The 13,125-nt window shown below is 48.3% G+C and overlaps 1 protein-coding gene across 3 annotated transcripts in view; it reads right to left on the reverse strand.

Annotated features, from left to right (window-relative positions):
• Positions 1 to 13,125, reverse strand: part of LOC119477273 (prospero homeobox protein 1-like) — a 33,421-nt gene that overhangs the window by 17,080 nt on the left and 3,216 nt on the right. For 2 of the 3 annotated variants that reach the window (XM_037751266.1, XM_037751267.1), the window contains exons 2-5: positions 10,728 to 12,887; positions 6,739 to 6,846; positions 5,031 to 5,078; positions 1,676 to 1,870 (exon numbers count right to left, since the gene is read on the reverse strand). In XM_037751266.1, the coding sequence (XP_037607194.1) occupies positions 1,676 to 1,870; positions 5,031 to 5,078; positions 6,739 to 6,846; positions 10,728 to 12,821 (2,445 nt within the window). In that variant the 5' untranslated portion in view covers positions 12,822 to 12,887. The remainder of the gene's footprint in view (positions 1 to 1,675; positions 1,871 to 5,030; positions 5,079 to 6,738; positions 6,847 to 10,727; positions 12,888 to 13,125) is intronic. The other variant, XM_037751268.1, reaches the window with a different exon arrangement.

The raw sequence follows: 13,125 nt of genomic DNA on the forward strand, positions 1-13,125 counted from the left end.
AAAAAAATACTGTTGTTATCCTTTTAACGCTGTTTTCCTGACGGTGCTTTGCTTTTTACCAGTGGTGGTATAAAAATCTAAACTTTTTTAAGGGTTGCAGGTGAAGAAGGGTCACTTTCCTCTTGATTTAAACTTATTTCCCCGTCACTAAACAAATAATTTATTGACGAGCAGCTGAACAGGAGGAATCGTGTCATTTTTCTTTGTGCTTTGCTCTGATGGACTTTGGGCTTATTGAGACCTCATATATACAAGTGCCTCTGCCTGCCAGAGTCTTTCAAAGCCTCCCTTAAGAGGGCTGAAGATGGATGTGGGGAAGTGTGTGTATGAGTGTGTGTGTGTGTGTTTGGGTGCACACAGAGGAGCCCCAGTGGACAAATAACGGACAGAGAGAGATAGACGTAAACAGAGAGAAAGAGAGTGAAGCACTTTAAATGTGAGCGCTGCAAAACTCCCACTGCTCGCAAGGGCACTTCTCTCCTGCACGTCATCTCTCTTTCCCCCCTCTCTCTCCTTCCACCCTTCTTTCTCCCCTTCCCATTCCCTTTCTCCCTTCCTCCCTCCCTCCCTTCATCGCTTTCTCCTTTGTCTCCGAGCTCTCACCCTCTATCCCCTATCTATCCATCTCCCTCTTCCCCCTCTCCCCCCTCTTTCTCTCCCCTTCCTCTCACTAAAACAGTAGGACGCTTAACCTTGATAACAGTGAGATTTTTTCCCCCCTCAAAGTGACACACACACACACACACACACACACTGGAGAAGTGCTTTGCCAGCATGCCAGGCCGGTCCAAGGGACGGCTGTACCCTTCGAGGTGAACAGGACACTGGGAAATGCAGCAACAACAAAACACTCACACACATAGACTCGATCTCTCTGACAAATACACACACACACACACACACACACGCGCACACACACACACACAAACCCAGATCACTCCTTAACACAAGCCTTTTAAAGGTCTATTGTCAGCTGACATTGAGAGAGCACTGGCTATCCTCAAACACACACACACACACACACACACACACACATTTACACACACACAGTGGCAAAAGGAGAAGTGCGGAAAATGGAACGTATTAAAGGTGAAGTTGCCTGCCGAGAATTTATGATACAATACACTGGAAGACACATAAACATCTCGCCGCAGATAGGTAAATGAGGACAGGGAAGTAAAATGCGGTTTCTCAAACACACACACTAAGAAGGGGAAATTAACAGTGAGGAAGAGGCAAAACGAGCGAGGCGTCAGTAAGGTTTCTTCCTCATTAGGATGAGAGTTCCTCACACCTCTATGTGACTGAAACCTGTGAAGCACGCTTTACAAAAAATATATTTTCTCCATATTGCTGTCCAGTGTAAACCATGTAGCTCCAAATTTTCAGGTAAGATTCTAGAGATGTTTTTCACAGGACAGCGACGATACACGTTATAGTACAGTGTGCCGAGTGCGGCAGGATGTACGAGAGACTTGAACTCAGCATTGAGAACAGTCACTGCGAGGCGGTGTCAGAGAGGACACAGTGAGACGGTGTCACACTACCCGTCTGCATCACGAGGTATCAGGTGAAATTCAACGTTTTTTGATACGGGCCGCATTAGCTCTCAGCTCCTCCTCTCACATACAAACGATTCTTTTTTTTCTGCATTAAATTGTGTTGGTGTTTTTACCTCGAAGTCATTGGCCTTGTTGTAGTGCATGTTGAGGGCTCGGAAGAGCTCGCTGTCGCGGCTGACGCCCAACTCCTCCACTCCGGTGACCCCGTCGTTGATGTTTTGGCGGGCGAACTTCTCCATCTGGATGTAGTAGAACTCCCTGAAGTTGCTGAACCACTTGATCAGCTGGGAGGTGATGCAGCGGTTAAACTGGAACGAGAGACGAAGAGGAGTTAGCACCGCTTAGGTTTTATTGAAAAAGCAAGAGATGTGAAATGGAATCTGTAAATATTTTTTCATGCAAGCAGTGTAGAGGAGAGGCTGTTACGTCTAAAACCTTATTAAGCCTGAGAAGAAGCGTAAGGGTGACAGCGTGTCATTTCACATCAGGGTGTCGAGACGTGAGGTGATGACTTAAAAGACCGAGAGAGAAAGATAAAAGAGCAAGAAACAGGTCGTGGAGTGAGGGAAGATAATAGAGACATTAAGTAAGACAGCGAGCAAGGAAAGGGGGGAGGGAGTGTGTGTGAGAGTGTGTGTGTGGTTCATCCTCCCCACTGGGAGCAGACCTCCCCCCTATCATAACCCTGAGAGTGGAGAGAGAGGTGGGAGAGAGGGGGGGGCGAGACCGCAAACACATAATTGACCAGAAAAACGATTAAGTCATCATCTGAAGCGCCCTGGCCCGCAGGGGGCTCAAACATGTACTTAACCCCGTTCACCAATTACACCCTGATTCTCCTCCCCTCTCCGCACCTCTAAGGCAGGAAGAAAGGAGAAGAAAAAGAAGGAGAAAGAGAGGGGAAGACAGAGACGATAAGCGCTGCGGAGGGAGAAGGCTGTGGCTATCTGATCTGTGCCGCTCGGCTGGATTCAATAGGGCGAGGTAAACCTATTAAGAGCCTCGGCTGGTCCCGGCTCTTTTTCCGCCTGGTCTCAGCAGTGAAAACACACTGTCTAAACATCCAAACCACTAGATAAGGACCTCAGGGGCTCGGGATAGCTGCCGAGCTCAGTCACCCTAAAATGCCCCACTGAAAGCTCTCATCAAACCCCTGAAAACATACAAATAACATCTTTACTTCTTTCCTCAGAAATGACATCTCATAAATTAAAAAATCTTAGCCAGTGAAAGCTTGATAGCCCTAACCATCACCCACACAGAGGCCTTCACTCCTCCCTCCCCTCTGCTCTTTTTGTGGTGCTGGAAGAATGGGGGGACAAAACGCTACTAAACGCTGAGCGGACTGCTCGCTGGGGAGGCAGAGCGGTTTTGACATGGAGATTAGGCTCCGGCTATTGTTCGACAACACACAGACACGCACAAACACGCACTCTTCGCGATCTGGCATGGCAGTCAAACACACGCAAGCACACGAAGATGGGAGGGCGAGGCAGCGGAACAGAGAGATGTGGCAGGAAAGTTGGCGAATCAGGAAAGAGTCGGACCAAGGTGGGACGGGGCTAGAAAGGAGAGGGGCCGTGCCTTTCTGGAATGATCAGCAGATGACATAATGGCGGAGTGGAAAAGAATAAGTCCGCTTGACATTGTTTGGCAGGGGTTTGGGAGGGTGTATGTAGGGGGGGGGGGGGGAGCATGGTGGCTGTCCTAAAGTGCAGGGTGAGCATAAATGGGGAAATGAGGGAGGGAGGAGAGGAGGACGGGTGCAGGTCAGCGCCGTCAGACAATGGCGTTTCGCTGGTGGAGGGGGGTGGGGGGTCGGAACGTGAGCAGTCAGCAAGCTGGGGTCGTGACATCGCAGTGTCAAACAAACAAACTACTGACACTTACAAATACACCGTCCGCACGGGGCTATTCTTAAACCCACACAATGTAGCAGACAGTCAGGAGTGTGACAGAGCACAAAAACATCCAAGTTGTCAGTGTAAAATAAAACCCTTTCCTCGTGTGCAAGATCAGAACAAGTCTCACTGGGTGTGAGTCTGAGACATTTAGTGAATTGGCGTCAAAGCATGTGTGCGTACATGCATGGGAGCGCGTGCGAGATTGAGCGCTACATACTGAGATTAAAGTCAGGGAAAGAGTTGCCATCGCTCATGCAGGAGACCTTTGGTGTCACCGCAGCAGAGTGACGGATAGATTTGTCATTTGGACAAGGATTACTTTATTATACGGACAGCTCCGGAGAAGATGTATTAGGGCCTGTGTGACTGAGCTGAACTGTGGCTCTATTACACAGCACACAGCACACAACAGATACAATATTTACTGTGCATGCAGTTAAATACACTAAATTACATTATATCTGCATCAGCTGCAACCCAACACACTCAGGGACTCAATTTTGGCAAGTTCCCCCCTACAGCTTCCAGCAGTCTTGGTTCATTAAGTTGCCGGTGGGGGGACAGAGACCCCCTGATAGCGGCTAAAGACGAGTGTGTTCAGCGTAAAAAGGAGGGAATCGGTTCAAAGGAGCGCATCACTGCGGCTCCTTAATCAGAGCTGGCAGGGGTCAGCCAGCACAGACATGAGATGCAGCGAGAAAAATGTGTGTTTGCGCATTAGAAGTGTGTATAAGGGTGTGTGTGTGTGTGTGTGCGCCTGGCTGAGAGGCAGATGAGAGAGAGACAGCGAGAGCGTGTTTCTCACACTCACACTCAAGAGCCTGTGAAAGGTCAGCGCTTAGTGCTAACAGCACAAGATAGAAAGTGACACACACACACACACACACACACACACATATGTTCTGCTCATGCACAGGCGCACACTTAAGTCCAGAATAGGAAAACACTCAAGTATCCTTGGTCTAAACTATATCAGTCGCCTGCCAACGGTATTCCGGCGCTTTGACCGTCGGTCCCATACTTCGGCTAATTTATTAATATGTAGAATGAAATTAAAGTTCTGTCTCGTGGTTTAGGATGACGACGTTTGGCTGAAAAGCCAAAAGTGTGTCTCTCGCTAACACTTTCTCTGACACGGTGGTCAGCGTTGGAGCAGAAAGCACACAGATGACCTCAGAGTGCTAAGCTACGTCCAGAACAACCAGAGAGGAGAGCAGAAAGACAGAGAAGCCTGTACGGGCCTCCCTCTCTCCCTCTCTTTCTCCCTCTCCCTCTCTCTCTCTCTCTCTCTCTCGTAAGCCCCTTCACAGTCATCAGGGCTTTCCAACGTTTCCTGTTTTCGCAGGGGTGAATTGTGGGAGATAATCTCCGGCTGCCTATTGGCTGACTGCACACAAAAAGCGGGCCCTGGAAAGCGGGCTTTTGTTACTGCAGGCGACTCAAATCCAGCGGCTGGCTTTTCTTTCTCCCCGGCCCCGCCGAGGCACACATACCATGCCACACCATCAGCGAAAAAAAAGAAAAGAGAAGGAATGACATATAGAAAAGGGAAAACCCTCCTGACCTCCGCTACTCCACAGCACATGACTGGCCCAAATAGTGAAGCTTGTCGCTAAAAGAGCCACAGAGAGATAGATAAAGAAAGCAAGGTGTGAGTGTGTATATCTACAATACATGAAGGTCCAAACAAGCCTATAATGAATATACAGTACACACACTATCTCTTTACAAAAGGCAATAACCTTTGCTGACTTTATGAATACACTGAATATCTTTATTTAATCTGTGCATTAATCTGTTATAATGAATCAAAACAACATCTGCAATCATAATGAGACGTCTTAAAGCTAGCAAGATGATACTATAGGCTGAGGAACAATGGCATTTGTCAAAACATTTCACAAACACCAAAAGTCAAAAACAGTCTTAAAAGGAGCTTAATGAAGGGGAACAGCAGCCACGGCGTCCCCCCGGTTGTTAGGGCAGCCCACTTCCCACGTTCATTAGATTCTTGACAGTCAAGACCTGATTAGTCGAGACCTGATTAGCCTTCAAGACTTTTGTCTGAGGACAGCCACTCGCTAAGAGGCCGCGCTGGCTGCATCTAATTAGATAGTCAGTCTCATTCCCATACATGTCTACTAATTTACAGCTTGAGTCCATTGTCCTCCACTGAAAACAAACAATTGTGACTCATAATCCCCTTAACTATCTTGACCTTGTTTAAGTATCTGATGAGGTCACCAAGAAGAGGCCGCCTCCCCGGGAGCGATTAGTCAGTGAAACTAAGTGGTTCAAATCTTAATTGTCGCTGCGATTGTTCAACGGCAAATAACATCGATATCAAATCAGTGGGATGCTTTAATATTGAGGAGTTTTGTAACGAGTCGACGTTTACAGGTGCTTACCCGCTTTGCCAACAACCTGACCAATGATGCGTTGAGAGAAAACCCTGTGACACCACTAGTCATGGTTGGTGGCGAGGGGGCAGCTGGGAAAAAAAGGGGGACCTTTATCTTCTGATTTGAATAAGATGGCCTGGATATGTCACAGTGTTTACCCCTCCGTATGGTCCGAGAGGGGCGCGCACACACAAAACAACAACGACACGAACAAGCTCGGCGGCGGCACACACTACAACGGCCATTGTGTTGTTGTTCTTGTTGTTTTTGTGCAGCTCGCATACTGTGCTTTGTTTTCCAAATTTCCTTCATTAAACTCCCAGTAGAGCCAACGCTCATCCTTGCCATGTTCCCCCAAACCGACTCTTTTTTCTTCTCCCCTCCCTCTATTATCAAACCATCCTCCCTACACCTGCTCAGATAACCACTCCTCCGTCTCCAGGCTCCATCCTCCTCTCTGCCCTCTCCACCCCTCCATTACTCATCCCGCTAATACTCATCGGCTCTCTCCGGCTCCCTCATGTAAACCCATTCAACTTCCTCTTCTTTCATCTTTTGCATAAAACCATAACTTAGCGAGCGAGAGGGGCCTCGTTTCGATATAGACAAGCAGGCGCTTCAACTGAAGCCGGCACATCACAATTAATGAATCAAACGTCCCCCTTTTAAAGCAGGCGCGCCGACAAATGTAAAAGTAAGAAATTAGGCAAAAGAAAAAAAAACCTGTTGTCCATCTTTACACTTGTTACACGCAGCATGAAGGTACAACAAATGAAAATAGCCAAACGTAGACAGAAATGTGTACCAAAATTAAAAAGGAAGATATTGGCAAAGGTTGTAAACTAAAAAAAAGGGCATGTTCAGACTTACCTTGACATCAGAGAAGAACATCTTGAGCATATTAGAGCTTGGGTAGCGGGTGTAGAAAAACATGAGCTTGGCCTTCTTCAGATGATTGGGAGAGAGACCCTCTTGGATCTGGAAGTAGCTGCCGTTAAGGACATTAACAATTGTTTGGAGGGAAACAACAAGATCAAGCAAATGTAGCTACTTATATTGATCACAAATACAACATGTACATGCTGATAATTGGCTGTAAGATTGGCAAGAATTCACCATTTGGGTGATGGGTAACCAAATTTCCTTTCAGGCATGAGTGCAGGGCTGCTGGAGGGAGGGACGGGGGGGCTGAAGACAGTGCACCAAAGCAAAACCATTTGCTTGCAATTAGCATCGTCCGTATCAGGTGTGAGAGCGTCACGGTAAATAAAACACTGGCCAGCACTACAGCCGATGCTTTTACATAAGGAGGCTCATTTCACAGTCAAAGCAAGCGAACGCCTTTGCCTACACCCCGCGCTAACCTCCACCCAAAAAAAAAAAAGGAAGAAGAAAAAAGGAGACATTTGCATATCACAGACAAAGACAGCAGTTAACGCCAGTGACGGGCAAGAAGGCCTAATGGCTTGGCGACAACGCATGCCAAGCTTGAATATGACTGTCTAATATTGGCGTCATATCAGTGACAAAACAAGGTCTAGGAGAAAGTCCCAAACAACGAGGAAAACCTTCTCACACTCGCATAGGGCCACATTCAGATGTCAGAGGCCTTGTTTTCCTAATGGATCGCCTGGATTGAACAGCAGAGAGGATGGAGATGGGCTGGTGGGGGCACCTTGAGGGATAGTGTGGTTCCAACCTTCAATTACATCCCCCTCCTCCTCCCTCTGCTCCACCCCTACCCCCCAGCCTCGCTGCCGCTGCCAAACCCTTGGAGGAGCAAAAGAAGGAGGAGGAGAAGGAGAAGAGGGGCTCTGAGGCTTTGGACTCAGCCAGTGATGGGGGGGACTGAAACACATCTGCGCCACCGAACGGCCCAAGCCATTTCCATGGTGAATTAACGGCCGTATAATGCATCTGATAATATCAATCTGGAGGATAAGACATTGAAAAGGGAACGGGGATGGGGGGGTGGGGGGCGGGCTGCATGTTAAAACCCCGGGCTGTTTCAACAAGGGTTTTCATCACGCTGAAGCAAGACAGGGGCTTTAAATTACACAGAAGAAGCAGCCCCAAGTTTTCATGAAGACTGTTTACACTCGAGTGGATAAAATACATTGCTCGGCGTTATTTATGATCTACAGGGGTGGCTGTGATCGTTAAAATCAGTCAAGTGTCCAGATGTAGCTGTAACTATAGAGTGGGAAGAAGGCATCAGCTGCTAGATTGGATTGCCCTTGGCCTCAGGGTTACACGGCAAAGCCAGCAAATACTGAACCACACTGGGTTGGCTCCTTAAAAACCCTGTCTACTTTGTCTGATTCAGCGAGAGAGAGGGAGAGAGAGAGAGGGAAAGAGGGAGAGTTGGTTGTATACGCAGCGAGGGTCTTGTGGGGGAAACCCTGGCAGACTGGTGTTACTCTGTCAGGCCTGGCCAAAAGAGCAGCACTTCACTCTCCACACCACACCATCTGCTCCAAGTGGAGGGGATACAATGGATCCTCAGACAGAGAGAGAGAGAGGGAGAGAGAGAGAGACAGAAAAAGAGAGCTCTTTCTCAGTAAGGCAAGGTGGGATTTGTTTGCGGTGAAAGCTGCGCACTTACACTTAGATTAATTTGTTTTTGCTTTTTCAATTAGGATTAGCATCGCTTTCCCCTTATCACTGAAATTAGAAATGATTTTAAAACAAAGACGTCGAGGTTTTACCTCTCCAGCCATAAACACAATATCACCTCCCTTCAGACGACAATTAAGAAGCTTCATATCTCCTGATGAGGCATTTTCATCTCCAATTCACTCACAGCTTGCAAATGTAATTGTGATTGGACTTAGGGGTGGCGTGCAAGGCTATTATTTTGTCATGATGGTGCACTCATACCAGCTGGCCCACTGTTCGCCTGCCACATCTGACAAGACATCATCATTCTCACGACACATCCCCAAAACCCAAAGTCATGAGAGGGAAATGGCTGCTCCATTTCCTAATTCCAGGTGTAAGGACAAGAATATTTGGAGTCGGACTGAGAACAAATGAGGAAATTGATAGCAGCCATCTGCTCCGCAACGCTGCGGAGAGCTGGTGAACTTGAACACACCTCGCAAAATGTCTGACAAGCTGTCTCTGGCTTCTGAGGCTCCAAACAAAAAAAAAAAGAAAGCTACAAAATTATTAAAAAAAAAAATCCTACATCAATGGAACAAACAGAGAGAGTACAAATGTAAGTAAGCCACAAATGTCATATTAATTATAATAAAATATATACAAAACTATATCTTGTATATAACGCCAAACTTTGTTCCTAAACGTGAGAAAATCAAAAATAAAAGATGAAAAAAGATGTGGACATTCTGCTATTCTTTGTATTTAGGGGACTACATCTGTTAATGCCCTGCATTTATAAATGCTACAATGAAAGCCACAGCATCTGGCATATGTGGTTATTGTTTGATTGTTTTCTACTTTCTCTCAGTCTCTGTATGTCTCTCTCTCCCTTTTCTCTTTTCATCCCTCCATCGGGAGCCCGTAGAAGCAAAGGATTATGGATCTCTGGAAAGCGTTCACCCTTGGGTCAGAAGACAAGACAAGGCGAGGTAATGAAAGATAAACAGCTCGCTGCAAACACCTGTTAACGTCTGCTTCAAAGAAAAGACAGGGAGGAGGAGGGGGGGGGGGGGTTCGCAGGGAGGGAAAACAAAAAAAGAAGTATTTGGCTGCCAAGCAACAGCCGAAGGGCCCCCCGGGCTGTTGACAGATCTTTATGAAATGAAAAAAAAGGGAAAAGAAACGACAATGATTGTGGGCTTTTTACAACAGCGATGGATGATAAGAGGAACACAAGAGAAAACACAAGCAATCATAAATATACATCTTTACTGAGTCCTCAGGCGAACCTTTTGTGACATGCACACACAAAGACACACACACACACACACACACTCTAGGAAAAAGGCTAGGCGCTCAGGTACAATAGCAAAAACAAGGCATCTAAAGTGTTAAATATACAAATTCACTTAACTAATAAAGCCCAAACAGGTAAAAAAAAAAACTGTTGGATTAATTTCTTAAGCGTGTAATGAATGTTAATGACTTGAAGACAAAGCTTTCTAAGGACAACCGGTGTGACGCGAATCAAACTTTCATAAGGGTTAAGGGGTGTTGAATACTTAGGAACTAAGGAGGTATAAGGGAAACAGAGACGGGACTGACCGTATCTGTTTAAGCTATTAGTCCCGAGACCCCGGGGGACTCAATTTGAGCCTCCCATAGGGGATAGCCTCTTTATCCGTAGGGCATGATTGGGGCACACCGGGGTTAAACTATAAGGGAGGCTATATAACACCATTGTGTGCCAAGTTTCGCGACGCTATCTCCCTCCTTGTTCTTTCAGGCCATTTTTATAAAAAGGAATTGGGGCAGTAAATGTCGTGGGGACCTAATCTTCGTGAGTAAGTGATATGTGACAAGAGAGCTTTTAAAGCACTTAGGATTGAAGATGGAAGAAAAGGCTGCGCGGCGCTGTGAGAAGGAAGAGGTATGAGTGTAAAAATAAATACAACAATGCAGTACAATGGAGAAGAGAACAGCAGTGGGAGGAAAAGTGATTCATCAACAATTTCTCAGTTTCTTAGGCTAGTTTCAAACAGGCTAAAAAAGATTTGATTTTTTAACTCTTTGTGGTTCAGATGCGATGTTTCGCACCTGTGTCTGCAGGGAATCACCACCTGAAATCAGATTTTTGTATCTGGCTTACACAGGCATGAGCTGGTCTGAACTGGACCACGTACATAAAACATCAGGGTCATACACATTCACTTATTATTCTCACAACTACTCTTAGATTTTGTTTTAAAGGATACATTGCTGCCTGAGTAGGGTGAGATGTCAGCCATGTCCTGGAGGTCACTACACTCAGACTTGATGAGGGACAGGGAGAGTCCCCCGGCTGTACTGCCAGGGTGCGCTGGTGATGAACAAGAGCGATGGTGGTGCCCCAGGTGGTGGTGGTGGTGACCCGATGCCATCTTGGTCCTCAGGCTGGTGGTCTCCCGGGACAGGTCCATGGAGTCTGGAGAGGAACGGTCCTTGCCTGGGTAGCCACCTGTGGGCCCATCAAGGGGACTCTGGAAAGGGTAGCCCATGAGAGGCAGCGGAAAGGGGTGTCTAAAGGATGGGGGGCTGAAGCCCATGGAGGCAGAGAGCGAGGAAGGGTGAAGGACGGGGTGGTGGTGCCCGCCGTGGGCGCCCACAGCTGAGGACTGGTGGTGGTGGTGGTGATGCTCACTGGGTGTCTTCCTCACGACTAAGGGTATCGCCTCGGTTTGGTCAGTGGTGGAGCCGGGCATCCCGGGCATGCTGGCGAAGGAGTCTAGTGGATTGGGAATGATGACGTCGCCGAAGCACTGCAGCCTCTGGTTGGCTGTGTGGAAGTTAGGGTTGTCTCCGTTGACAGTGGTGGGAAATCTTTCAGGAGGTATGGAAAGCGATGGGAAGGCCTGCTGGGGTGTAGGGCGTGGAGGTTTGGCGAACACCTTAACCACTGTGTCCACCACCTGGGTCATGGCTGAATTGAGTTCCTGCTTCAGTGTTTCTGCCAGCTGTTTCCCTTCAGCATGCATGGAGGAGCCTGGACCTCCCGGTCCTTTGCTCCGACTGAGCCCCTCTCTTCTTGATTTCTCTCGGCCTGCCAGCAAGGCCTGCTCCTGAAGCAATGCCCGCGCCCTGTCCAGGAAGTGGCCCGGGTCCAAGTCAGACATCTCATTGTCAGAGCGCAAGTCATCTCCACCCCGGTCGTCGCCGCCCGTGTCAGACCTAGCTGGGCTGTCCTCGGACAAGTTTCCTATGTCGTTGTGGAGTTCATTGTGGAGGTCGTTGTGTTCCGAGTCATCGGTTGAGTCGTAAATCTGAAAGAACTTCTCCTGCAGCTGGCGTAGCTGCTTCTGCATGTCCTCCAGCTGCAGCTTCAGTTGCCGTCGCTCTTCTTGCTTCTGTTCCTTCCTCTGGCACACCAGCTGGGTGAAGCTCTGTTGTTGCTGCTGAGGCAGACGCTGCTTACGCTTGTTCTCTCGGCTGCTACTGCTGCACACCTCGCCTCCCCGTGGGCTGCTGGGGGCCTGCTGCTGAGACTGAGGGGGTGGGCAGTCTAGATCCATCTCCCGGTCTCCATCCATGTCATGGTCGCGGTCACGCTCGTGACGGGAAGCAGCAGGTACCACCACGCTGGGTGAGTGGCTCATGCCACGTATAATGTTCTCTACGCGGGCTCGCTTGGCACGCAGGTGTTCATCATTGAGACGTTCAATGTCAAAGGCGGCCAGGCCAGGAGGACGACCAAAGGGGGACAAGCACTCTTGAGGGGTGCTGTCATGGGAGGAGTTACTGCACGCGTCCTCCTGGGGAGCATCGGAACTTGCATTGGAGAGCCCTGATCCGGGGAAGCCGACATCCACTCTATCCCCTCTATCCCCTCTATCCCCTCTATCACCTCTATCACCTCTATCAACTCTATCACCTCTATCAATTCTATCCCCTCGTTCTCCCCTCTCGTGTCCTCCTCCATTTTTAGCCATGTTATTCTTGAGAAGCTGGGAGATAATGGTGGTGCCAGGGAAGGGCATCATGGTGTCCTCGTAAGAGTTGGCCCTCTTCAGTAGCTTTCGGAGTACATTGGACTTGGACTCGCTGTCGCCGGCTGACACGACGCCAGGTCCACCATGTGGCTGCACTACAGAGCACTCCATGGAGTCGGTGTCTGATCCGTGGTGAGAGTGGGAGCTCAGAGAGTTCATGGCACTGAAAATGGCTGCTTTGGCGCGGGCAATGTTATCAGTGGTTGTTGTTGTGGCTGCCGCTGCGGAGGAGGCTGTGCTGCCCACGGTCCTCTTAACACCAATGTCCACACGTCTTCGCTTGGTCTGTCTGTTCAGGAGGGAGTCGCTGTCATGGTCCGGCATCACGGGCTGCTGCTAATGGGCCATATCCCGAAAAGCCAGTCCTCTAGGATCAAATCCTCTGAGTGCCTGTGGACACAAATGCCCAGATAAATGACTCAACAAAGTGAAAAATATTTTCAGAATCTAAGTCTCAGGCAGGAAACGTCCACTTCAATTTCAGAAAGTTTTTGAGACTGAAACAATTAAAATCCATCAACCTCTAGAGAATTGCATTAGCCAACATTATGCATATAAAGTGGAGACTTCTGTCTCAAGCCAGCAGACAATCCCTCCCTAATATGTTTCTAAAAGGACGGGCACATCC

Source organism: Sebastes umbrosus, chromosome 18 (assembly GCF_015220745.1).
Source record: "Sebastes umbrosus isolate fSebUmb1 chromosome 18, fSebUmb1.pri, whole genome shotgun sequence".
Taxonomy (NCBI): Eukaryota; Metazoa; Chordata; class Actinopteri; order Perciformes; family Sebastidae; genus Sebastes; species Sebastes umbrosus.